The sequence below is a fragment of the Ursus americanus genome, chromosome 22, assembly GCF_024610735.1.
Source record: "Ursus americanus isolate L20-20 chromosome 22, mUrsAme1.1.p, whole genome shotgun sequence".
NCBI lineage: Eukaryota > Metazoa > Chordata > Mammalia > Carnivora > Ursidae > Ursus > Ursus americanus.
The window spans coordinates 41674043-41700940 of NC_142148.1; the positions used below are offsets into that span (position 1 = coordinate 41674043).

The 26898-nt window shown below is 43.2% G+C and overlaps 1 protein-coding gene across 11 annotated transcripts; it reads left to right on the plus strand.

Annotated features, from left to right (window-relative positions):
• The first annotated feature begins 849 nt into the window (after positions 1-849).
• ZNF133 (zinc finger protein 133) lies at positions 850-26898 on the plus strand. Of its 11 annotated transcripts, none has more exons than XM_045809598.2 (6): positions 851-994; positions 2290-2362; positions 12982-13053; positions 20114-20240; positions 20382-20480; positions 22425-26896. In XM_045809598.2, exons 3-6 carry the CDS (start codon positions 13027-13029, stop codon positions 24170-24172), a joined length of 2001 nt encoding a protein of 666 aa, XP_045665554.1. In that variant the 5' UTR covers positions 851-994; positions 2290-2362; positions 12982-13026; the 3' UTR covers positions 24173-26896. The 11 variants fall into 11 exon arrangements, with proteins under 11 accessions (XP_045665538.1, XP_045665543.1, XP_045665565.1 ...); XM_045809556.2 differs by having other exon boundaries at positions 12982-13059; positions 22425-26895; XM_045809642.2 differs by lacking the exon at positions 2290-2362 and adding an exon at positions 17044-17557 and having other exon boundaries at positions 852-994; positions 12982-13059; positions 22425-26895.

Consider the following 26898-nt stretch of genomic DNA (forward strand, 5'->3'; position numbering starts at 1 on the left):
ACACCCTCCCACGACTTTAGTGGGGCTTATTCTCTAGCTTCTAGATTGGGGTGTTCCTGATGGGCGCCAACGCAACCCTGTTCTCAACCACAGCCCGGGACAAAGACCCAAAGAGCTAAACCGACAGCGGGCTCTACCCCAGCAACGGTCTAAGAGTGAGGTTCCTGTCCCCCAGGAGACAAATGAGAGTTTGCCCAAAACTCTGGGGACTCCAACAAAGGAAAAAGGTCTCAGAGACCCCATAGTGGATATTTCATGTTGAGGGCGTGTGCTCAGAATCCGGGTCCACCTCGCACGGGATGGGAGACCTCAAGAAGACTGCTCTGCGTCTCTCAGCTTCGCTCTCTCCATGGGCCTCAACGGAGTTAAAAGGGCACGTGAGATGGACGAGACCACACCTGCCGGTCGCTCACGGAAAACGGGACGAAGGTGTGCAACACGATAACTGGACAACGGCGACCTCACCGCCCCACTACCGCTGACCCTCGCCAATCCCAAAAGCCAAAGCGAACCTCCTCTTCATGCGTCATATCCGCCTGTCGGGAGGCGGACCAGCACCGGATGCGGAAGTCGCTGCAGGGGCCACTGGGGAGTGTAGTCTTCGAGGCGGAAGCGTTAGAGAGGGGTCACGGCAGTGCGAGAAGCTTCACCTGGGACCCTGTACATGTTTTGTGAACGTGGTTTTAAGAAAAAAATGCCGGGGATCCAGGTGCCAGACTGGTCATTCTCTAATGACAGGGGCGCGGTACCCAAAAACGGCTCCTTGGGATGCCAATAGGAGTTGTGGGCTGTCAGTGCGCTTCTCGTTGCGCGGAGCATCTTGGGAGGTGTGGTCCCGGCGGCACACCGAGCATGCTGGGTAGCGTAGTCCCGGCACCCTACAGAAGTAGAGCCCCAGCTGGTGGCTGGAGTGACCCCTTGTTCTTCGGTGGCGCTGGTGAGTGACGCTCCCGCGGGACCCTCGCAGCAGCTGTGCCCTTCCCGGCGCAGCAAGGTACGTCCTAAAATACTGGTCTATGGGCTGAGGCTGGGGACGGTGCAGATGGCGGGGAGAGGAGGTAGTGGTGGGGACACGCTGTCGTGGCTCAGGCCGTGCTCTCCCGGATGTCTTATTTTGGGGGGTGTGGGCGCGCATCTTTGAGGAACGTGGGTGAAGCTCAGCCGCAAAGCCCAGTGGTGGTGGGTGCTGGGTTTGGGCCTTTCGTCCAAGGGTTCCTGCGGGTGGGGACAGGTTCGGCCTTGGCCGAAATAGCGATTTTGAGAGAGGGGGTCGCTCATGTCACAACTCCCCGGGTTTGCGGGCAGTTCAGGAAGTAGGCTTTTGGGGGCTGATATTTCCTAGGTGGTGGTGTGGGAGCTGTTCCTGGGGCCGTGTGTCAGGGGTTTTGGGGGTTGGATGTTGATCGTCTTTCTTTTGGGTCCAGCTACCCCCTCAGCTTTGCCGAGGCAGGGCGACTGGCAGACTGGCTTGGCCAGACTTGCCCGAGTTGCACTGGGTGTGGAGTGGCCATTTTGGCGCGATCCTAGGCTCTCAATTTGGCTGGTCGCCCCAGGGTTCCGGCCTTGGAGGAAGAGGTCGGGTTAGGGTGCACTCCTCAAGTTTTTCAAAGGTCCAGAGGATCCTCACTGACCACAGGAATCACAGATTTCCCCATCTGTAGTGTGAACAGGCTTTGGAATTTGAAGGTCCATTTTAACTTTTTATGATGGAGAAATTTCAGTCAGAAGTAGATAGAACTCCACAGACCCATTACTCAAATTCAGTGCTTATCACCTGATGACCAGTTTTGATTCTTCTCATAATGGATAAACTGAGAATCCTTACAACCCACGGAGATTCGCCATCACCGCCCTTACTGGTTAAGAATATGGCCTCTACAGCCAGATCTCATCCAGGCTCAGTCATTTTATAGCTGTGCCACCTTGGGCAAGAGACGGACCTCTCTGTGTCTCAATTTTCTCATCTGTAAAATGAAGATAAGAAATTGTACTTCACTGGGTGAGGAGAATGAGGTGAAACTCCTCCAGTGCCTGGAATAGTCGCTGGTATATACTCAGTGCCCGATAAGTACTATTCTTATTAAGAACAAAGGTGAGAGAGGATCAGCTCAGCTCATGCTCGGTGTCAGTGGCATGTCAGGGCAGGCTGTGTTCCCAGCAAGCTGCCCACAGTCTTTTCTTCTGTGATAGGTCCATTCCTTTAAGGAGGTGGAGGCCCTACCCTACTGGAGCGTGAGGGTTTCCAGTAACTCTTCTGAAACTTTTTTGCTCTTGATCTGCCCCCTGCAGCCCCTTCCTGCCCAGAGAGAACTGCCTGGTGGGCAAAGAGAGGACTCCCGGGCTCCTGACAGTCCAGCTTCAGGTGGGGACCCCTTCCCGTTTGCTTGCCAAACCTCGGTGGGTTTCCTTTGCTCACCTTTGACATCTTGCACCCTACAATGTCCCATCTGCAGGAAAACAAGGTGGCAGTTTTTACAGGGACTGTTCTTCAGACCTTGTGTCCTTACTTGTGACCCCTTTGATTTCTCCATGCGTCTCTCCTTCAGTATAAACTCTGTTGAGTGAGCTCAGATGCGATCCCACTGCAGAGCATTCCTGGATTTCCCCCAGGGGGTACTTCCAGTGTGTCCTTGTCAGCAGCAGAACACTCTGTGCTGTCAGGACTCTTGGGCTCTCAGACTGCATTGTGACTCTCCATCTGTCCCACTGGAGTGTGCAGTAGTTCTTTGAGGATTGGGCACCTCATCCTTCTCCTCTTGAGTCACTGATCCAATACCTGGCACCTGGTTAGACAAGCAGGTGATGTAGTGTGAAGACACGCATTGTCGTCCTTGCTGGCTGGAAGGGATGTTCACGGGGTGGGGGTGGGGGGACACGCTGTTTGGAAAGGCGTGGGTTGGGCATTGTTGGAATGAGCCCTAAATGACAAGTCAGTGAGTGTGGCCTTGATCTGAGGGAAGGGGGGAGCAGAGCAGTGACGCAGTTTCCCCCTCCAGCTATGGCTCTGTGTCTTTCCTTTCCATCAGAGCTAAGCTTGAAAGAATTGCCTCTGCTGCTGTCTCCATGTCTATCCTTCCTTCATCTCTTAAAATATTCCAGTGAGGCCTTTTCAGCTCTACCCACTGAAAAACATTCTCATCAAGGTTGCACATCCCGTGGCTAATGCCGCAGTCAGTGCTCAGCCACATTTTACATTGTCAAGTCGTACTTCCTTCTCCTTAAAATACCCTTTCACGTGGTTGCTCCGCATTTCCAGGTTTTCCTCCTACCTCATAGGCCGCTCCTCCTGTCCCTCTTCCCAGCTTCTCTTCTCCCAAACCGCCACTGTTCTTGGACTTCTCATCTTCTCCAGCCACACTGTCTTCATGGTGGCCCTGTCTCCTCTCAAGGCCTTAAATGCCATCTCTCTGGGGTTCAGCCTAGACCTATGCCTTTCACCCCAGATTCCAGTCTCCTGCCATCTACTTCGAATTTCCTCTTGGATATGTCTTCGGCATCCCAAACCTAGTGTGTCCAACAGCAAACTCTGATCACCTCCCCCAAACATGCTCTACCCCAAGAAAGTGTAGACCATTTTTTCAGGGAGTTTAGCTCTAATAGGGAGCAGAAACATGACATCTCCTTTCTTTAGATTGGTCAGGCTCAAAACCTTGGCCTTTTTATACTCCATCCCCACTAAGCAAATCTGGACCCTAACAGTCTCCAACCTCTGCTGCTTCCACCGTGGCCCAAACCACCACCGTGTCACCTGGCTCACCTGGATGATGTAGCTCTTGAATGATCTCTTTGCGTCTTCCCTCATCCCCTAAAGAATATTAGTCAGTACAGCAGCCAGAGGGATCTTTTAAAATGTCAATCAAATCATGTCATGCATTTGCTCAGAACCTTCTAGTGCCTTCTTATCTCAGTCAAAGTCAGAACCAGTATCCTACAAAGCTGGGTATGATCTCCCCCCATGTTTACACTTGAACTTTCTGTCTTCCACTCGGTCTCAAGCACAGCACACGAGCAACAGTGAACTCTGTACCTTGACCGTGCACTGGCTCTTGTCTGCGATGCTCAGCATACCAGCCCCAGGGAACTGGCTCTTTTCAGAGCTACCCACTTGGCTCACTCCTTCACATGCTTTAGATGTTTACTCCATCACCTTTTCAGAGAGGTCGTGCCTAACTGCTATTTAAAATTCCAACCCCCCCAGTTAAATAAATAAATGAATGAATAAATAAATAAATAAAATTCCAGAACCCCACCCTGGTTCTGTTACTTTTCCCCTTCCCGGCCATATTGGTCTTCATCTCACTCATCACTTCCTGATGTACTGTGTGTTTTACTCATTAATTTAGTATGCCCATTTTCTTCCTCTGGACTTCCGTGTCAGTGAGGGCAGATGTTTTTTGTCTTTGTTCACTTTTGTATCCCCAGTGTCTAAAATAGTGCATAGTATCATACAGTAGAAGCTTAATATTTTACTGAATAAGTGAATGATCCAACTGTACGTAGAGCTCATTCTGGAAGAAATGGATGAGGCTGACCGGGATGCTGGGAGAGGGTCTGCAGAACATACCAGGAGGGACTATGACCATTGTCCTCCTCCCCCAGCGGGTATGGGAACGGGGAGGAATTGAGAGAGTTCTCAGAGGTAGAATCAGTCGGCCTTGGTAATGGGCTTGCTGTGGCAAGTGGGGAAGTAGTCCTGGTGTCTGAATAAAGCACGTGGGTGAGAAGGAAGGTGCTTCGGTCACTAAGAAAGTTGAAAAAGAAGAAGGCATAGCATGTCTCTAAGGGTTCTGAGTATTGATTGCTGCACAACAAACCATCCCAAAACTTAGTGGCTTAGAAGAATCAGCATGTTATAATTTCTCACAAGTCTTGGGGTTTACTGGGATCAGCTTTGTGGTTCTTTGGCTCAGTGTGAGTTATAGATCTGGCTGTGGCCACAATCCCTGGGGGCCTTATTCGGGTTGGAACATCAAAGATGGTTCTCTCATATATTTGGCCCTTTCTGGGTTGGCTGGAAGGCTGGGGTCAGCTGAGACAGCTGGGCCTCAATCTCTCCATGTAGTATCAGGGCCTCTGTCTCTGCATGGTCTCCGGCAGAGGAGTTCAACTTCTTTTTTTTTTTTTTTTTTTTTTTAAGATTTTATTTTATTTTATTCAACAGAGATAGAGACAGCCAGCGAGAGAGGGAACACAAGCAGGGGGAGTGGGAGAGGAAGAAGCAGGCTCATAGCGGAGAAGCCTGATGTGGGGCTCGATCCCATAACGCCGGGATCACGCCCTGAGCTGAAGGCAGACGCTTAACCGCTGTGCCACCCAGGCGCCCCGAGGAGTTCAACTTCTAACATGGTATCTTAGGCCTCCCTAGAGCATAAGCTCTCTGGCCTTCTTAAGACAAAAGCTGTAACTGGCACAGCATCACTTGGGCCACATTTATTGGGTAAAACAGGAGCAAGGCCAACCTGAAGGAGCTCCCAGTGTTTGAAGCTGGAATAATTGGAGCAGCCAAATAGTGATGATATTCTGTTATAACCCATGGGATAAGATATGAATCCATACTGATATAAAGAATCAAATAAATTTAAAGAATGGGGGGGAAAGTGACAGCTCTTGTTTACAGAACAGTTAATAAATTTAGAATTAAAAAGAGAGATAGAAACCTCATCATTTGGTAAATACCACAGTAATAACTATCGTGGACACATCCCACAAATGCATGCTAACATTAGTGAGTGGACATTTGAAGAGAAACAGAGTATTTGTATAATCTCAAAGTATCTCTCCCAAGATATTTATTAATTATAAAAACCCAGCAGACATCGCCTTAACCAAGTGATCAAGATCAAGGTTAATATCATCAGTAATGAGACATATCAGTGACATCAACTCTTTGATCCAGAGCAATGAGAAGGACATGACATCACTTCTGAGATAATCTAGCCAAAAATGAACTAACCGCCTTCTGATCATGAAAAAAAAAAACATCTGACAAACCCAAAATTGAGGGATATTCTTCAAAAGTGTCAAGTTCACGAAAGACGAGAAAAGACAGGAACTGTCACAGATTGGAGGAAATTAAACATACCTGGCAACTAAATACAATATGGGAACTTCATTTGAATCCTGGACCAGAAAAAGGACATTAGTGGAAAAACCAACAACATTTGATTAAGGGCTGTGCTTTGGTCAATGCCAATTTCCTGTTTTTGATCATTGTACTATGGTTTTCTAAGATGTTAAAGTTAGAGAAAGCTGGATGAAGGTTATATGAGAATTGATATTTTGCAACTTCTCTGTAAGACTAAAATTAGTTCAAAATAAAACGTTTTAATCCATCAATCTTACATTCTTGAGTTTTGGTTTGTTTTTTTTTTAAGTAAGGAATGGGTGTTGAGTTTTGTTAAAGAATATTTCAGCATGCATAAAAACACTTGGATTTTCTCCTTAGATCTGTTGATTAATATGGTGTATTATAGTAATGGATTTCCTAATATTGCACCAATCTTGAATTTCTGGGAATCCCACTTTGTCTTGGTGAAATATTTTCTTATTGTCATGTTGAAGTATCTTAGCTGATATTTCTACAATTTGCTTCAATATTCATAAGTGCTAATGGTCTTAAATCCTCAGTGTTTTTGAACTGCCATCAAGTTTAGGTGTCAACATTAGAGTTGCTTTATAAAAAGAATAAGGAAGTTCCCTTCATTTTTCAGTGCTCTGGGACAGTGTTTAGAGCATTGGGACTTATCTGGCTTGAAAGTTTGGTGAAATTCACTTGTGACCATCCAGGGTCAGTTACATTTCCTTAGAAGTTACGCATTTCATCTTGGTATACAAATTTTTTAATAGAGGTCTGAAAATACCCTTACCTGGCTTTTTAAAAAATGTGTTTTGGTGATTCAGTAGTTTTTTCCCCTTTGTTGTTTCTGATTTTCAGTATTTATGCTTTCTCTTCTTACGTTAGCCATGTTTCGCTAATTTTTTACAAAAGTTAGGATTTAACTTATTACACTCTTTTCTGTTCATTAATTTCTGTTCTTTATGAAAATATCCAAAGCTGTACATTTCCCTCACCTCACCGTTTTAAATGGATCCCACACATCCACAATGTTTTCATTATTATTTTTAGAAATTCTGTGACTTCATTTGTATTTTCCCTCTAACTCTCACCTAATACAACATTCAGTAAACCTTTTCTACTTTCCCCTTCCATCCCTTGTCCCTTCTCCCATTTTAGTGGCATTTCTACTTTATCAGGACACATGCCATATCCCATTAGCATACGTTTTTCTTCCCCACTCTCTTACCCACCATGTAAGGCTAGATCTATGATTATGTGTATTAAATGGTCACCATCAGTTCTTTACCTGGTTTCCCTTTCCTGTCTTACCGTGTTTAACATTCATCTTCCGGTAGCTTCCTCACAGAGAGCTCGTGGCTATAGAATTCCCCAAGCTCTTGCATGTGTAAAACTGGTTTCCTGTAGGCTTCTTACTTGAAGAAACCCTTGGATGATCATGAAATCTTTGGCTCATAATGTCTTTCCTTTAAGTTCCTGGTAAAGGTAGCTCTGCTGTTGCCTTGCGTTGAATGACTTTTTTTCATACATTTTTAATGTGGTAAAATATATATGACACAAAACTTACCATTTTAACCATTTTAACGTATAGTTCAGCAGCAGTAAGTATATTCAGGTTGTTGTACAACCGCCCCACTCTCCATCTCCAGTACTTTTTTCATCTTTCCAAACTGAAACTCTGTACCCATTAAATATTAACTCCCTATTTCCCCTTCCCCTAAGCCCCTCTCAGCTATCCTTCTACTTGCGTCCGTGTGAATGTGATTACTCCAAGTACCTCATGTATGTGGAATCATACAATATTTGTATTTTTGTGTCTGATTTATTTCACTTAGTCTAATGTCTTCAAGGTTAAACTATATTGTACCATGTGTCAGAATTTCCTTTTTATATCTCTGTGTGTGTGATTTTGTTTATCCATTCATCTGTTGATGGACACTGGGTTGTTTCCATGTTTTAGCTATTACGAATACCGCTATAAACATAAGTATACAAATATCTGTTCTAGTCCCTGCTTTCAGTTCTTTGGGGATATCTCCAGAAGTGGAATTGGTAGATTATATGATAATTCTTTTTTTAATTTTTTGAGCAACCACTATACTGTTCTCTATAGTGGCTGCACCGTTTTATATTCTGAGCAGTGCACGAGGGTTGAGTGATGATTTTGATAATTATGATGGAAGTCTGGTATATTTTTTGCTTACGATCACTAAGGATTCTTGTTCTTTAAAGGCCTGATAGCTCTTCTAGTAGATATCTTTTTTTTTTTTTTAAGATTTTATTTATTTATGTGACAGAGATAGAGACAGCCAGCGAGAGAGGGAACACAAGCAGGGGGAGTGGGAGAGGAAGAAGCAGGCTCCCAGAGGAGGAGCCCGATGTGGGACTCGATCCCGGAATGCCAGGATCATACCCTGAGCCGAAGGCAGACGCTTAACGACTGCGCCACCCAGGCGTCCCTCTTCTAGTAGATATCTTAAAGTGGGTGGTTGTGAGTAAACTTCCCTGGTACTCTGTAGGTCCTTTCATATTTAGATTCAGGTCATCTATTCTTGAAGTTTTCCTGGACTATAATTTTAAATACTGTTTCCTTTTTTTGTTTTCCTCTTCAGGAACTACAGTTATATGGGTAATATTCCTTTTTTTGTCTGATTTCCATTTCAACCACTTTCTCTCTAGCCCATCCTTTATTTCATTTTTATGCTCTCAAGTGGTTTTCCTGCTGTGCTTCAGTGCCCATCCTGTTTTCATTTCAATCTATTCTTTGCTGTCTTGTAACTTAGTTTCATTTCTTTCTGAAGTTGTCAACACTCATTTTGTTTCTTTATTTTTTTGCCCATTTCTGTTCTTAGCTTTTGGATTTTGTTTCCAGTTTTGTTAAAATATAATTGACATGTAACATTGTATTAGTTTAAGGTGTGCAACACAGTGATTTGATACATGTATATGTTGGGAAATGATTATCACAATAAGTTTAAGTCTCTCCAGTTTCCTCAACATAGTTAGAAATTTGAATTTTGATTCAAGATGATTTCTGATATGCCCAAATGTTTGAAAATATTGAATTCAGCTTGTAGTGTTTTGTTACAGCTTTTTCTCTGTCGCTATTTTTTCTTTTTCCTTTTTTTTTCCTTTTCTTTCTTTCTTTCTTTTCCTTTTTTTTTTTTTTTTTAAGAAATTTTTTTAGCTAACTCTGGATTCTCAATTTCTCTTTTAGTTTTCTATAGAGGAGGACTACACATCTGCATTTCTGTAGACAACTGCCAGATTCTCATGTTTTTGAAGTTTCCTAGGTCAGGGAAAACTCTTCTGTTGGTGTAACTAATATGATTGCTGGATTGGAGGAGGAGGAGAGATTGTGTATTCTTTTTTTTTTAATTCTCTTCTGTTTTGCAGGACCCTGTATTTCCCCCTTGCTTATTTTTCCCTTTACCTTGGAGTTTCTAAGAGGTCCCTTTTCCTTGCTTGCAATCCCCTTTTCCCCTGGAGCTTCCCCTTTCCAAGACTTCCAGTGCTCATTCTGCCTACACCTTTAAGTCCCTTCCCTGTAGTAAGTGCGCTGGCTTACCAGTACACCTGTTCAGCATTTTCTCATGTATGGTAACTTTTCTTTTCTGATAGTCGTTTCCTATCAACTTTAAATTCACTATTAGTACCTCTCTTCTTTTATGTAGTCCCCCCCCCCCCCCGCCCCGAGTTGCTCTTGTCCTCTCTGATGGCTTCACGTAGGAAGTACAGGAGATAGCTCACTGGTTTCATGTTTAATGCTTTTTTCAATATTTTTTAATTTTTTGCTTTTTTGTATAGGTAATTTATTCACAGGTAATTTGAAGTTAGAATATTCTCTGTCTAGTTATGCTGAAAGGATGTATGTTTTGTATAAGTGACCTGTGTTTCAGTAGAAGCTTATCTAGGGTATTTAGCAGCCTTTGACTTGTTTGGACTCAAGCTCTAAACTCAGTCGCACCTGTAAACAGTAGCAGAAACAGCACAGCTCCATTCACCTTCCTTCCGTTGTTAGCACCTGAGATTTTCCTGGTCTTGCCTTATGTATTCAGCCAAAGTATCCAAACAACTTTAGGAGGTGTTTGTGTGTAGAGTTGATTCTCCATCCTTAGTTGCTCCCACTTTTCTAGGATTTTGCCATACGGTTTCCAGGAAGTCTCTTGATCTGTTCCTCATGTGCCACATGGACAGGGGAGTGCCCTCGGTTGTAAAATGAGTTGAATATAGGTCTCAGCCAGTGTGCATCCCTTCTTTCAAGGGTTGTACCCCCTCCGGCTTCTTGCTGCTTTTGGTTGCAGTGTCTTCAAATAGTTGTTTTTTATGTTTTGATTAGGGTGTATAGTTACTAGTAAGGGGGTTAGTTTGATACAAGCTGTTCTCAGTGTCAGAATCTAATGCTACTGGTTCTTCATTTACTGTTTCTTGTCCTTTTAAAAAACATTTTCTTCTCTTTTTCTCAGTTTTTGTTTTTTTCCTCCTTTCTGGAGTAGAAGGCAAGTGAAACAAGTAGTTGGTTGTTTTTTTTTTAAACCCAATACATTGACAGTTCGAAAACCTGGCATTTCCCCTTTGTGGTTTCTTATTTTGAATATTTGTGCTTTCTCTTTTCTTAAGATAGCTGTGTTTATTTCACTAATCTTTTAAGAAGTCAGGATTTCACTTACTACACTTTTTTCTCTTCATTAATTTTTGTTCTTTATTAAAATATCCAAAGCTGTACATTTCCCTCACCTCACTGTTTTAAATGGATCCCACACATCCACAATGTTTTCATTATTATTTTTAGAAATTCTGTGACTTCATTTGTGTTTTCCCTCTAACTCTCGCCTAATGCAACATTCAGTAAACCTATTCTAGTTTCCGCTTCCCTTGTCTCTTCTCCCATTTTAGTGGCATTTCTACTTTATCAGGACGCATGCCACATACCATTAGTATATGTTTTTCTTCCCCACTCTCTTACCCACCATGTAAGGCTAGATCTACGATTATGTGTATTAAATGGTCACCATCAGTTCTTTACCTGGTTTCCCTTTCCTGTCTTACCATGTTTAACATTCATCTTCCAGTAGCTTCCTCACAGAGAGCTCATGGCTATAGAATTCCCCAAGCTCTTGCATGTGTAAAACTGGTTTCCTGTAGGCTTCTTACTTGAAGAATCCCTTGGATGAATCAAGTATTATCAAAAGTGTGGAAAGGGGCACACTTGTATGTGCTCATCAGGATTGTGAGTTGGTCGGCCTTTGGAGGGCAATTTGGCAGTGTAAGCGTATGTTCGATAGTAAGTCCAGTAAGTCCACTCTGTTAACACTCATACAGAAAGGCTGACATGTTTGCAAAAACGTATTGCTTATAACCGTCTGCTGATAAACAGGACAGCCTGTCCATTGACAGAGGAATACTTTTTTTTTTTTTTTAAAGATTTTATTTATTTATTCGACAGAGAGAGAGACAGCCAGCGAGAGAGGGAACACAAGCAGGGGGAGTGGGAGAGGAAGAAGCAGGCTCATAGCGGAAGAGCCTGATGTGGGGCTCGATCCCATGACGCCGGGATCACGCCCTGAGCCGAAGGCAGACGCATAACCGCTGTGCCACCCAGGCGCCCCGACAGAGGAATACTTTTTAAAGAAAATGTGGTTTGCTGATGGACATAGTATAACAGTAAAAAGAATGGAGTTTAAAAAAAATTTTTTTAAATAAAAAGAATGGAGTTAGGTCTGTGAGTACTGGTACACACATAGCCCCAAGATATTAAATGCAAATGAGTCAGATTACAGGTGGTTTTTATTTATGGGAAAGTAACGTTGTTTGCACATGTACCCAAATACAAAGGAAAATGAAGAGACAAAATGATAAAGAGCAGTCAGGAAATAGTTAACAGCAGTTACCCAGGTGTGGGCCTGAGGCAGAGTCCAAAAAGAGAACTAAACTTTTTCCTTTCTAATCTTCAGACTATTCTGGATTCTTTCTAACACTAACAGAGATGTTAATCACATGTATAATTAAATAGAATGAAATTAAACCACAAAAATAAATTTCTTGAAAAATCTTTTGACTTCCCTTACGAGTGATTTGCTGTTTTATTTCATTTCTCTCCTGACCACTTTGTCCAAGTCATAATTATTTGTTTAATCTGAGTTGTCATAATTTATTATTTAAAATTGATAATTCATTCTTGCCAGTTTCTGTCCTTGGTTATTGCTTTGGATTCCACTAGTTTTGTTCTCAACACAATGTTTTTTTCTGTCCTGGCTATCCAATGAAAAATTGTATACTTTCTACTTTTTTAATGAAAAAATCTCAAATATAAAAGAGACGATAGCTTAATGACCACCCTTACATACATCATCTTGATTTAATACTTGTTAACGTTTTTAGCATATTGCATAAGTTTTTTTGCTCTCTAAGAACTTTAAAATAATTTTTTATTAATGGAAGAATTTCAGACATGTTCAGAAGAAGCAAGAGTAGTGTAATAAAGCCTCAGCTTTAACCAATCATCATCATGTTGCAATCTCGTTTCATGTTTTTGTCTCATTTTTTCTGAAATGTTTTTAATCATTTCCATCCATAAATACTTCAATATGTGTTTCTTTGAAAAACAACCAGAATACCAGTTTCACAACCCCTCAAATTCATAATGCTGCATTTAATATCATCTACTGCCAAGTAAATGGCCTCAAAAATGTCCTTTTGCATTTAATTTTTTGCTGTCAGGAGAGTTTGGAACTGAACCTGCTGAAGGCCTGGCTCTCTGGACCTTTTTCCAGGGCCCTAGTTGAGAATCAGCCCATTAACATTCCCCAACATGCCACCCATCCCCCAATTGAGGCAGGTCCCGCCTCACTCATGGGGAGAGCATTTCCACCTGACACCCTTTCATTTCTCTTTTCCTTACCCAGATCTGCCTTCTGAGATATCATCCTTCTTTAGGGATACCAGGAAAAATGGCCACAGGGTCCCGGAAAGCCAGGGTAATGGTGAGTGTTTTCTGTATTTCCACACTGGCTGTCTCAGGATAGACACATTTTCTTATCCTGACCGCCTTGTTGGTACCTGGCAGAGGCTAGCATTAGTCCTGGAGGTGTGATTTACCTTACCTGAAGCTCGTGCCACCTGTGACTTAAGTCACTCACCAAGTGGCTAACTCTGAACGACACACAGTTCTACAGGACAGGAGAGAGTCTACATTTCTTTGTTCACCTTTAAAACTTTTACAAGCTGAGAGTGACATCAGGGAAAATAATGAAGTAGGAACCACCCGGAATCTGTCTCCCCACCTAGGCAACAGTTTTACTGGCAAAATCTGTCTGATGTAACTATTTTGGAAAACTGGAGTCTAGCTGAATGCTTGCAGCTTCCAAGGGAAGGTTTGGAACAGTCAGTTTCAGCTCTTAGTGCAGTACCCATCGCCCACCCCCATCCCCATGGCAGAAAGCCATTCATGTGTTCCTGAAGCAGTTTGCATACGGCCTGCAGAAGCCAGGGTAGGCAGTAAGGACCTTGGCCTCCAAATATTGAGGATCTATGTTCTGATTCCTGATTGCCGCTTCTGATTACAGAATCGGGCCACCATTATTTCAGCCCCCACCGCTGAAGTAGGAGATTTAAAGAACCAGATCCTGGGAAGTTTCTTCCCCTTTATTTTTTCCCTTTTTGCCTTTTACATCAGACATTTCAGGACTAGAACATCCAAAACAACTGCATACACAGGGGATTTAGAAAGTTACCATGCATGCCCATGAAAAGGCACAGGATCAGAAAAGCATAAGAAAGACCTGAGAAAACCTCAAGTTTATACCTCTTGCTGAATCCCAGCACAGACAGCCTACAACAATTGTAAAACACAGTAGATACTAGGAAATCTGAGTTCCAGAGTTGCCATATTATAAGACTCAGATATCCAATTTTCCACAAAAAACCATGAGACATACAAAGAAACAGGACAGTATAGTCCATTCAGAGGAAAAAAATAAATCAATAGAAACTATCCCTTGTAAAGTCCAGATGGTGGGACTTGCTGAACAAAGACTTTAAAACAGATGTCTTAAAGATTCTCTGAGCTAAAGGAATGATGTCAACAAAATCAAGAAAAATATGTTAGGACAAAATGGAAATAGAAATAAAGAGACAGAAGACCTAAAAAGCAACTAAGAAGCTCAACAAACGGGATAAACTATCAGAGACCCACACAACAATACTGCGTAATCAAACCCTTGAAAGCCAAAGAGAACAGAGAATCTTGAAAACAAGGGAGAAGCAACTTTTCACATAGGAAGGGTCCACTAAAATCTGTTAGCAGATTTCTAATCAGTAACTTTGGAAGCCAGAAGACAACAGGTTGATATATTCAGTGCTGAAAGAAAAAACCGTCAACCAGGAATTCTATATCCAGCAAAACTGTCCTTCAAAAGTAAGGGAGAAATCAAGACATTCCCAGAAAAAGAAAAGGCGGTACAATTTGCAGCCACCAGACTTGCCTTGCAAGAAATGCTAATGGTGATGGGTAGTAAGGAGGGCACGTATTGCATGGCGCACTGGGTGTTATACGCAACTAATGAATCATCGAACTTTACATCAGAAACCAGGGATGTACTGTATGGTGACTAACGTAATATAATAAAAAAAAAACCATTAAAAATAAATAAATAAATAAAAATTTTAAAAAAGGGCTCAGCCAGTTGCAAACAAATTCATCAGACAAAAGCAGGTGCTGATAAAATATTTAAGCCCTTAAAATAATAAAGGAAGATTAAGGTGTCAAAGTGGATGACTTCCCCAGTAAGAAAAAAAAAGAAATGCTAATGGGAGTCTTTTAGGTTGCAATGAAAGGAAACTAGACAGTTATTTGATGCTATATGAAGAAATAAAGTTCTTTGGGTGAATAAGTCAGCAGTTACCTAAGCTAATGTCCCTTTGGTTAACTACACTTTTTGTTTTCTGCATGAGTTAAGAGACTAATGCCTTAAAGAAAACACAATTATGAGTCTATATTTTTGGACACAATGCAAAGAGGTGTCATTTTATGATTTTGATAACTGACAAGAAGTTATATGGAGCTATATAGGACAAGAATTGTGTATGCTATTGAAGTTAAGCTGATATCAGTTCAAATTAGGGTGTTAAGTTTAATCACTGTGATAACTCTAATGAAAATAGATACAGAATGTACACAAAAGTTTATGAAGGGGTGCCTGGGTGGCTCAGTTGGTTAAGTGTCCAACTCTTGATTTTGGCTCAGGTCATGATCTCAGGATTGTGAGATCAAGCCCCATATCCGACTCTGTGCTGGGCATGGAGCCTGCTTAAGAAATCTCTCTCTCTCTCTCCCTCTCACTCCCTCTCTTTAAAAAAAAAAAAAAAAAAGGAAAAAGAGCTCCAGGAAACGGCATAATTTTACAACTTAAGAATCTAGAAAAAGAACAAACTAAACTCAAGGTAGCAGAGGAAGGAAATAGTCAATATTAGAACAGGGTTAAATAGAGAATAGAAAAATAATAGAGAAAATCAATAAAACCAAAAATTATGTCTTCAAAAAGTTTACCAGAAATGACAAAACTTTTAGCTAGCTTGACTGAGAAAACAAGAAAGCTCAGATTACTAAAATCAGAAATGAAGTGCGGCATTACTACTGATTCTACAAAAATAAGGGGGGTTATACAAGACTGTTATAAACTATTATACCCGAACAAACTGGATGGCCTAGATGAAATGGACAGCTTCTTAGAAACAAAAAACCTCAGTACAGAATCATTAAGAAATAGAAATTCTTGATAGACTAGTAAGTCTATTGAGCTCCCAACAAAGAACAGCCCTAGACCTGATGCCTTCATTGGTGCATTTTATCATGCATTTAAAGAAAAACACCAATTCTCAAACATTTCCCACCCAACATGAAGAAGGAACATTGCCTAGCTAATTCTGTGAGGCCAGCATCACCTTGATACCAAAACCAGACAAACCTTGATACAAAACCAGTAAAGAAAATTACAGACCAAGATCCCTTGTGAATACTGGTGCAGAAATTCTCAACATAACACTAGCAAACCAAATTCAGCATATTAGAAGAATTATATGCTTCTCTACACTAGTAAAAGAATTCTATACACTGTGTAGAATTATACAGCATATTAAAAGAATCCCACTGACTGTCTAGTCCTAGAATGCTAGGATGGTTCAACATGTAAACATTGTATACATGTATACATGTAAACAACAACATGTAAATATCAATAAATATACCACATTAACAGATGAAGGGTAAAAACCCCATGGACATCTCAACTGATACAGAAAGTATTTATAAAAGCCAGCACTCTTTTATGATAAAAACAGTCAATAAGCTAAGAATAGAAGGAAACTACTTTAACATAATAAAGTCTGTATATGAAAAACTCATGGCTAACATACTCCATGGCAGAAAACAAAAAGCTTTTTCTGTAAGATCAAATATGACAGGTATACCCACTTCGGCCACTTCTGTTGAACACTGTATTAGAAGTTGTAGCCAAAGTGAGTAGGCAAGAAAAGTTAAAAAAAAAAACGGGGGGGGGGAGGGCATCTAAATTAGAAAGGAAGGAGTAAAATTATCTGCAGATAACATGACTGGGTCTATGTAGAAAAGATTCCAGACTCACTTCAACAAAATAGCAGCATACAAAATTAACACACAAAAATCAGCTGCATTTCTGCGCACTAACAATGAACAATCTGAAAAAGAAATTAAGAAAACAATTCTATTTCCAATAGCATCAAAAGAATAAAATACTTTTTAAAAATTTGAGGTGAGAGACTTGTACATTGAAAAATACAAAACCTTGCTGAAATAATTAAAGAAGTGGAAAGATACCATGTTCATGGATGGAAATTTTAATATTGCTAAGGTGTACAACAGTACTGAAGTCGATTCAATGTAATCCCTACCAAAATCCCAATGATGTTTTCTTTTTTTTTTTTTTTTTCAGAAATAGAAAACTTCATCTTAAAATTCATATGAAATCTCAAGGGACTCTGAATAGCCAAAACAATCTTGAAAAAGAACAAACATGGAGGGCTCACAGTTCTTGATTTCAAAATTTACTACAAAGCTACAGTCATCCAAGTTGTTTGGTACTGGGATAAAGACAGAATCACAGACTAATGGAATAGAACACAGAGCCCAGAAATAAACCCTCATGTATATGGTCAAATGATTTTGGACAAGAGTACCAAGACCATTCAATGTGGAAAGGACAGTCTATTTAATAGATTGTGCTGGGAAACTGTATGCCTACATGCAAAAGAATGTGGTTGGACCCTTAACCTCACACCATATGCAAAAATGAACTCAAAATGGATTGAAAACCTAAACAGATAGGAGCTAAAACTATAAAACTTGGAAAAAACGGGAAAAGCTTCATGAAATTGGATTTAGTGATGAGTTCTTGGGTGTTACACCAAAAGCCCAGGCAACAAAAGAAGAAATATACCTGATAAGTGGTCTGATAAGTGATTAATATTCAGATTATATATAAAAAAAACTGTAACCCAACAAAAATACAAACACCCCAATTCAAGAATGGGCAAAGAAGGGGCATCTGGGTGGCTCAGTCGTTAAGCGTCTGCCTTCTGCTCAGGGCGTGATCCCAGAGTCCTGGGATCGAGCCCTGCATCAGGCTCCGTGCTCCGCTGGGAGCCTGCTTCTTCCTCTCCCACTCCCCCTGCTTGTGTTCCCTCTCTCGCTGGCTCTCTCTCCCTCTCTCTCTCTCTCTGTGTCAACTAAATAAATAAATAAATAAATCTTAAAAAAAAAAAAAGAATGGGCAAAGAAAAGAACTTGAATAGATATTTTGCAAAGAAGTTATATAAATGGCAAATGGGCATGTGAAAAGATAATCATCCACTAATCATTAGGGAAATGCAATTTAAGTCCACAGTGAGATACCATTTTACACCCATCAGATAGCTGGGTATAAAAACAACAAAAATAAAACAGAAAGCAGCAAGTGTTGGTGAGGATATGGAGAAATTAGAACTCTTCTGCATTGCTAGTGGGGTTGTAAAATGATGCAGTTGTGGAACACAGGGATTCCTGAAAAAAATGAATGTGACATTACCATTTGCTCTTGTAATTCTACTTCTGGGTATATACCTCCAGATAATTGAAAGCAGGGACTCAAACATTACTATACACCAATTTGAGAGGTAGTGTAATTCACAGTTGTTAAAAGGTGAATACAAACCAAATGTCCATCAATGGATGAACAGTATACACATAAAATTGAATTTTTTTAGTCTTGAAAAGAGAGGAAGTCTGAGCTCATGCTTCCAAAGGAATGAACCTTGAAATTAGCCAGACACAAAAGAACAGTACTGTATAAGTCCACTTATTTGCAGTACATAGAATAACCACGTAAGTAGAGATGGAAGCCAAAAGGGTGGTTACCCGGGTTTGGGAGAAGGAGGGGTTATTATTTAATGGTTACAGTTTCAGCGTGGGGTGATGAACAAGTCCTGGAGATGGATAGCCCTGATAGTTGTACAACTGTGTGAATGTACTTAATGCTACTGAAATGTACACTTAAAATGGTAAAAATAGTAAAAATGTTTGTTAGGTATATTTTATAATAAAAATTAAAAATCTATAGGATGCTACATTGCACTCTTCTGTATTCTACCTTTCATTCCTCCCGGGTTGTCCTCCCTGTCCACATGGCGGCTTCCTCTCTTCCTTTGCTCACAGTGTCATCTTCTCTGCTCCCCGCATGCTTCATCTGGAATACGTAACACCTCCCTCTTCGCCTCACTCCTGCCCATCCTTTAAGAGAAGTTCCTGGGGCTGCCTCAGGACCCTTTTCCTGATGTCTGTATTTCACTGTGCCCTCCATTTTGAAATAGAATTAAGGAGATGAGTAAAACTGGGCAGGCGGATAAGAATGGATGTAGAGATGAATTTGTAGGTTGAGTGGCAAGAGGGCCCACCCTGAGCATCCACGTTGTGGGGCCATAAGTGTAATATAGTATGATCTGCATTTCACTAGTTGACCACAGAGGTGGACCCCAAACCCAGGCAGTACACGCAAGTCCATGCTCTTCACTACTCCCCACTTGTGCCTCTCAGACCCAAGGAGGCTGAGGGACCATGTCATTTGGGGAAAGGACTGAGTTATAGTTAGGCTGTGCCATTTTTCTCTTGTATGAACTTTAGACATTCAGATGCTTCAATACTAACATGATTGGTAATATTACTTAATTTTTTTAATTCCTAAAATTCAAAGTCTGTTATGCTTTTACTTTTAATTTTTATTTTATATGTTGTTTGTTCTTCTGTCTGCCTAGATTTAAAGTTCCTGAAAGTTAGGGACTCTTTTTTGCACGTATTTTCCACACAGCGCACCCAAGATCTTGAATGTAGATTCGCAAGTGTTGTTGGCTGGACAGCAACAGAGGTTAAAGGTCTTGGAACAAACACATGGCATCAGGGTCACAAAGGCAGAATCTTTTTTTTTTTTTTAAGATTTATTTATTTTTAAAGGTTTATTTTATTTTGAGAGAGCGAGCACGCACAAGCACGCAAGTGGGGAGAGGGGCAGAAAGAGAGGGAGAGAGAGAATCTCAAGCAGGCTCCCTGCCCAGCAGAGGCTGACATGGGGCTTGATCTCACAACCCTGAGATCATGACCTGATCTGAAATCAGGAGTTGGACGCTTAACTGACTTAGCCACCCAGGTGCCCCTAAGATTGATTTATTTGTTAGAGAGAGAGAGAGAGAGAGAGCACAAGCAGGGGGAGGAGCAGAAGTAGCGGGAGAGAGAATCTCAAGCAGAATCCCTGCTGAGCAAGGAGCCTGACATGGGGCTTGATCTCATGACTCCGAGATCATGACCTGAGCGGAAATCAAGAGTCAGAGTCTTAACTGACTGAGCCACAAGGTGCCCCAATCACAGAAGCTTGATAGCTCACCCACCTCCCGCCAGGCAGCCTTCTCCCTTCCCCTCAGCCTGAGTCACGGGCGAGGCTGGCTCCTCAGTGAGCAGGGCTGTGTTTTCTGTTACAGGCACACATGGCATTCAGAGATGTGGCTGTGGATTTCAGCCAGGAAGAGTGGCTGCTGCTGAGCCCTGCTCAGAGATCCTTGTACAGGGAGGTGATGCTGGAGAACTACAGCAACCTGGTCTCACTGGGTAAGCCCTGGAACCTCTGAGGACTCACGTTCTTGCTGCTGGGCGTTGTAGGCTGTGCTCGAAGCAGCGATCTTGCTTTCTGAGTTGGCCCTGGCACCCCTAACTAACCTACAGCCACCTTGTTTTTTCTTTTCCTGTAAGCAGGAATTCCATTTTCTAAGCCAAAACTTATCAGCCAGCTGGAGCAAGGGAAGGAAACCTGGAGAGAGGAGAGAACATGCCCACCGGCCACCTGTCCAGGTGAGTGGGGAGTGCGGGGCAAATGGAACTCAGAGCTGCAGGCAGCTCGGCGTGGGAGAAAGGAGGCGTTGCCCCCGTGCTGGAGAGGGCAGCTCTTCTGACCTCCTGCACTGTGGTTGGTATTGCCTGGCTGGCCTTCCCTCTAGACTTTCATCCTCACCTGAGGGCAGGGCTTTCCTAGTGTCTCTCATCTCCTTCTACCACTAAGAGCCTTTCTTCCTCCCACTGGGTTTGTCCTCTTTCCCTCACTCAGATCTCTTCCACAGTCATGGGCTTCTTTCTTATTTTTTTTCTTTTCTTTTTAAAGATATTATTTATTATTTATTATTGAGAGAGAGATAGCAAGCGAGAGAGAGAGAGAGCACAAGCAGGGGGAGCAGCAGGCAGAAGGAGAGGGAGAAGCAGACTCCCCGCTGAGCAGGGAGCCTGACGCAGGACTCAGTCCCAGTACTCCAGGATCATGACCTGAGCCAAAAGCAGACGCTTAAGCGAGTAAGCCACCCAGGCGCCCCTATGGGCTTCTTTCTGTTACTGTTTTTTAAAAAGATTGAGGAAGAATGTAGGAAAAAACCCAGTGAGCTACAGAAAGAAGGCAGGCTTGCAGATGGCCACCTTCTCTTTATGTCCTCGTGGCTTCTCCTTTGTGTGCACATCCTTGCTGTCTCTGCCTCCTCTTCTAAGGATGCTTCTCACATTGGGTGAGGGCTCTACCCTCATGACCCCTTTTAACCTTACTTACCTCTTAATTAAGGTTTAACTTAATTACCTCTTTAAAGGCCCCATCTCCAAATACAGTAACATTCTGTATCGAACACTGGACTATAGATGTGTATACTGTTGGTTTTTAAAAGTTCGGTTCATTGGGAGGCCTGGGGGGCTCAGTTGGTTGAGCATCTGCCTTCGGCTCAGGTCATGATCCCAGGGTCCTGAGATCGAGTCCCACATTGGGCTCCTTGCTCAGTGGGGAGCCTGCTTCTCCCTCTGCCTGCTGCTCTCCCTGCTTGTGCTCTCTCTCTCTCTGGCAAATAAATAAATAAAATCTTTTAAAAAAATAAAAAATAAATAAAAGTTCAGTTCATTGATCAAGAAAATTGTGTTCAGGTTGGTCCAGTACAATCACTACCTGGTTTCTCAAATTGGTCGTTTCTTGCCTTCAGAAGACTAGAACCAGCTGTGATAACACAGTACACTCAGTGTTAGCAGAAGTTAGAAGTTAGAAGAAATTTTTGCTTCTATGCTGATTTCTGGGAAGATTTTTATTTAGATTAATTGTGGAAGTTAGTGGGGCTTAAACTGGTCAGGGGCTCCAGGCAGGAACATCTTTAAGGGAATAGGGGACTATACTGTGTTGTGTCTCCCATTGCTGAAAACCTATGGCCTTGTAGAAATTCTGGCCCAAAGTCATCCTCTAATAAATATTTGATAGTGAGTAGAGGAACTCCAGGCATCTCACACCCAGTCTCTTTAGTCATTCTCATGCTGCTTCCTACAACGAGGGGTTCTCCGTGCTGAATGAGTGTTCTCTCCCATCTGTCCCTTTGTCCTCAGGGGGAAATAGGGAAAGACCTGACCTTCCATACGGGTCCTCTGGTCAGATCTCTCAGTCAGAGAAAATGCTTGTGGACACAGTTTCTGTCGTGTGCGTGGTGGTGAGGAGACAGTTGCGGGAGCCTGGGAGGACTGTTGCTCAGCGGCCCTATTTAAAAGAGCTGAAACTGCCTATGGTGATTTTTATAACTGGCCACATGGGAGAGGCTTGCGAGTGGGTTTTCTGGGTTGTAAAGAGGCTGGAAAAGCATGTCATTTAAAGGAAGTCTTGACTGGGTAGCTCTCAAGTTTTAAGCATTTTGAAGAGCAGGGAAGCAGGTTTCACAGCAGACTAGGCAGGATTGCTCGGGCTGCCCCGCTGAGTCTCAGTTCTGACTCCAACTTTTCCCTCTGCAGCAGAACCAAAGCCAGAACTCCACCTCTGTCCTTTCTGCCCTTCGGATTTTTCCAGTCAGAAATTCCACGTGCAACACATGCTGTGTAATCATCCCCCCTGGGTCTTCACGTGCCTGTGTACAGAAACTCATGTCGAGCCGGGGGATCTGTGCCCAGGGGACCAGAAGCGGCAACAACAAGCCTCTGATCGAGAGTCCTGGAGTGAGAAAGCAGAAGGTCAAGAGAGAGAAGGCGCCAAGCCTTTGTTTGTCAAGACAAAGAAAAGGACTTCGGGGGCATTCTCTAGGCCACCCCAACGGCAGCCAGTCAGCTCTAGGAGTGGCATCAGAGGCGTGGAAATAGAGTCCAGCCCTGCTCCGACAGGGAACCCTGAGGAAGCAGACAGACTGTTGAAGAGGATAGAAGTCCTAGGATTTGGAACGGTCAACTGTAGAGAGTGCGGCCTGGGCTTCAGCAAGATGACAAATCTGCTCAGTCACCAGAGGATTCACTCCGGGGAGAAGCCGTACGTGTGTGGGGTGTGTGAGAAGGGCTTCAGTCTGAAGAAGAGCCTTGCCAGGCACCAGAAGGCCCACTCGGGGGAGAAACCGATTGTGTGCAGGGAGTGCGGCCGTGGGTTTAACCGGAAGTCAACACTTATCATACACGAGAGGACACACTCCGGCGAGAAGCCGTATATGTGCAGTGAGTGCGGGCGAGGCTTCAGTCAGAAGTCAAACCTCATCATACACCGGAGGACACACTCGGGGGAGAAGCCCTATGTGTGCCGGGAGTGTGGGAAGGGCTTTAGCCAGAAGTCTGCTGTCGTTAGACACCAGAGGACACACTTAGAGGAGAAGACCATCGTGTGCAGTGACTGCGGCCTAGGCTTCAGTGACCGGTCGAACCTCATCTCACACCAGAGAACACATTCCGGGGAGAAGCCTTATGCCTGCAAGGAGTGCGGGCGCTGCTTTAGGCAGAGGACCACCCTTGTCAACCACCAGAGGACACACTCCAAAGAGAAGCCTTACGTGTGTGGCGTGTGTGGGCACAGCTTTAGCCAGAATTCCACCCTCATCTCCCACAGGCGGACACACACCGGCGAGAAGCCTTACGTGTGTGGGGTGTGTGGGCGCGGCTTTAGTCTGAAGTCACACCTCAACAGACACCAGAACATACACTCAGGGGATAAGCCCATCGTGTGCAAGGATTGTGGGCGAGGCTTCAGCCAGCAGTCAAATCTTATCAGACACCAGAGGACACACTCAGGGGAAAAGCCCATGGTGTGTGAGGAGTGCGGGCGAGGCTTCAGCCAGAAGTCAAACCTCGTTGCACACCAGAGGACACACTCAGGGGAAAAGCCGTACGTGTGCAGGGAGTGTGGGCGAGGCTTCAGTCATCAGGCAGGTCTCATCAGGCACAAGAGGAAGCACTCGAGGGAGAAGCCTTACATGTGCAGACAGTGTGGACTAGGCTTTAGCAACAAGTCAGCTTTAATCACACACAAACGGGTACATTCAGAAGAGAAGCCTTGTGTGTGCAGAGAGTGTGGTCAAGACTTTATCCAGAAGTCACACCTCCTCTTACATCAGATGACACACCAGGGGGAGAAGCCTTACGTGTGCAAGATGTGCGGCCAAGGCTTCAGCCAGAAGTCCCACCTCAGCAGACACAGGAGGCTGAAATCTGTCCACTATAAACCGCCACTCCAGCCCGACTCTGAGGCCCGTGCAGGGCAGTCTCCTGACCTCTTAAACGCTCTTTGAGAGCAAAGATGGTGGTGTGGACTAAATCCTCGAAATTGTTACACTTTCATGAAATGGAGTAGAGAAGTGCATTCCGGAAGTGGCCAGAGGACATTTGACTTAGTTCACTCTCTCCACACTAAGTCTTCATGTTTTGTGGCCTTTTGTTCTAATAAACATTGCTTCTTTACAAATCCATAACCTTGACTGCATATCTCATTCACTCATCTGTAAAGACAGGGAACAAGGAGTGGTACAGATAGCTTGAACTCCTAAGGCCACTCTCCCACAAGAATTCAATTCCTTGGAAGACAGAAACTGAGTCACTAGACTATTTACTGGAAAGTCTGGTCCTTGGTAGAGGGGGGAATCGAGGAACTGTGTTCAGGGATTTTGGGTGAGGGGAGGGAATCTTCCAGGTGTCTTCCAAAAAACATGGCTTCCCCTAGCAGGTCCACTTTGATCTGCAACTACCCTCTTCCCTTGGCTTCTGTGACAGCTCCCTTTCTCGCTTCTCTCCTCCCAGCTCTCAGATGTCTCTACTGTTGCCTTTGCTGAATCATCCCCTAACCACCTTAAATGCTTTTTCTCAGAATTTATTTAGTCCCTGGTCTTCCCACCATGGAGTCCCTTCAACAGTACATTGTTCCTAGCACTCTGATCCCCAGGCCTGGGGTCTTTTAGCTGTGACCAACCGGTTCCTTCATCTCAGAGCCTGGGGTCTCCAGTCATATTCCTATCAGACCACCAAGAACATGGAGGATCTCCAACCACCCCCAGCCACACCACCTCACTGAGACTCCAATAATATAATGACCTTTAACCACATGCTCTCCTCAGTCCTCTAATAACAGGGAGAAGACTCTTGAAGCCACTCTCCCCTGTCAGTCCTGGAATACCAGGGTTTAGAACTTACAGTCGTGCTCCTCAGCTCTCCATCCCAGGCCCAGGCCCCGCTGCAAACCCTCAGCAGTTCTCCAATTACACGGGTAAAGATATTCAGCCATATTTAAAGACTCCTAACCATACTTTCTCTGTGTTCCAGTCCAAAGTGGCTTTGCTCAACAAATGACCTTTAAGGAAAAGACCATCCCAACGATGCAGCTGTAAACCCTTTTTTAAGACTTAAGAAGATTTAGGTATATAGCTCCTAGACTCTCAACTACACAAAACCGTTTCTATGAATTGTAAAGATGTCATCCTACAGCATCCTGGCAACTCAAACCAGAGAGAGTCTTCGCCCGAAGAGCTCTGTGGACGTGGTTTTCTCTAGTGGAGTGAACTTCTGTAAGAGGCATGGGAAACATGAGTTTGTAATAGAAACACTAGCCTCGTCTGAAAAGGACAGAGAAAAATCCCTATTCTCTCTCTCTTTTTTAAGATTTTATTTGAGAGAGCACGAGCAGGGGGAGCGGCAGGGGGAGGGAGAAACAGACTCCCCGCTGAGCAGAGAGTCTGATGCTGAGCTTTATCCCAGGACCCTGAGATCATGACCTGAGCCAAAGGCAAATGTTTAACCGACTGAGCCACCCAGGTGCCCCCCAAATCCCTACTTTTCTATGTGCAGGGAGACAGGCTGAGAAATCGAAGCTGCAAATACAGGCCATTTCTTACAGAAAAGAGTAAGTGTAGACATAAAAGCAATGGAGAATCACTGCCAGGGAGCAGTACTAGACCGTAATTAAGGAACTGGTGGCATGTGCCCAGCTGAATTTCAAAATGTCTGTGAACTGGTACTGCTGTATATCTGTCATTTCTCCACTTTTTAATAGAAGGATTTATTGTGGTTATATTTTATCCCTAAATCAACATTGAATGTCAGATACGTGTCTTTAGCACTCCAGTCTTCAGATAAAAGAATCATCTATGCTTGGATGTGGTTTAGATAACAAGATTCTGAACTTTGAGTCGATGCCATAATGAGATAAGATTTTGAGGGTCTTAGGTATGAGTGTATATTTCACATGGGATGGACATGAAGTTTGGTGTGCAGATGGTAGACTGTGGAGGTAGTCTCCAAGATGGGTATCATCGATTCCTTCACATATATATATATATGTGTGTGTGTGTGTGTGTGTGTGTGAGAGAGAGAGAGAGAGAGAGAGAGTCTAATTACCCTCCCCGTGGATCTGGGATTGACCTTAGTGATTTGCTTGATCGAGAGATGATAGGAGAAGTGATATTATGGGACTTCCGATGCTTCTAGTTCATGAAAAGCCTTATAGCTTCTACTCTGAATCCCACTTTCATGCTGTGAAAACTTCAAAGCCACATTGAGAGGCCTCATGAAGGTGTTCTGGTCGGTGGCCCTCGCTGAACTACCCAACAGCTAACACCAACTGCAATTACGTGATAGAGCCATCTTGGAAATCCCCCTCTGCCGAGTCTTCACACCTCAAGAGAGAACCATTCAGCTGAGCTCAGTCAACCTAGGGAACTGTGAGGGAGGATGATAATAAAATTGTCTTAAGCCCTAAATTTTAGTGTTGCTGTTATATAGCAATAGATAATTATAACACCCTTGAAACACAGGACTGGCTTTTCTAACTATGACTCAAAATCTTAAAGCCATAATGAAAGTAGGTCGAGGTTCGCTACACAAAAATAAATTCTGCAAGACAACCCACACCTTCAGCCAAAACAAAAGAGAAACTGGAGAGAAATACTGAAGTCCGTATTATAAAGAGATCTATAAAATATCCCTAGAAAAGGAGTTTTTAAAATCAACAACAAAAAATACTCAAACT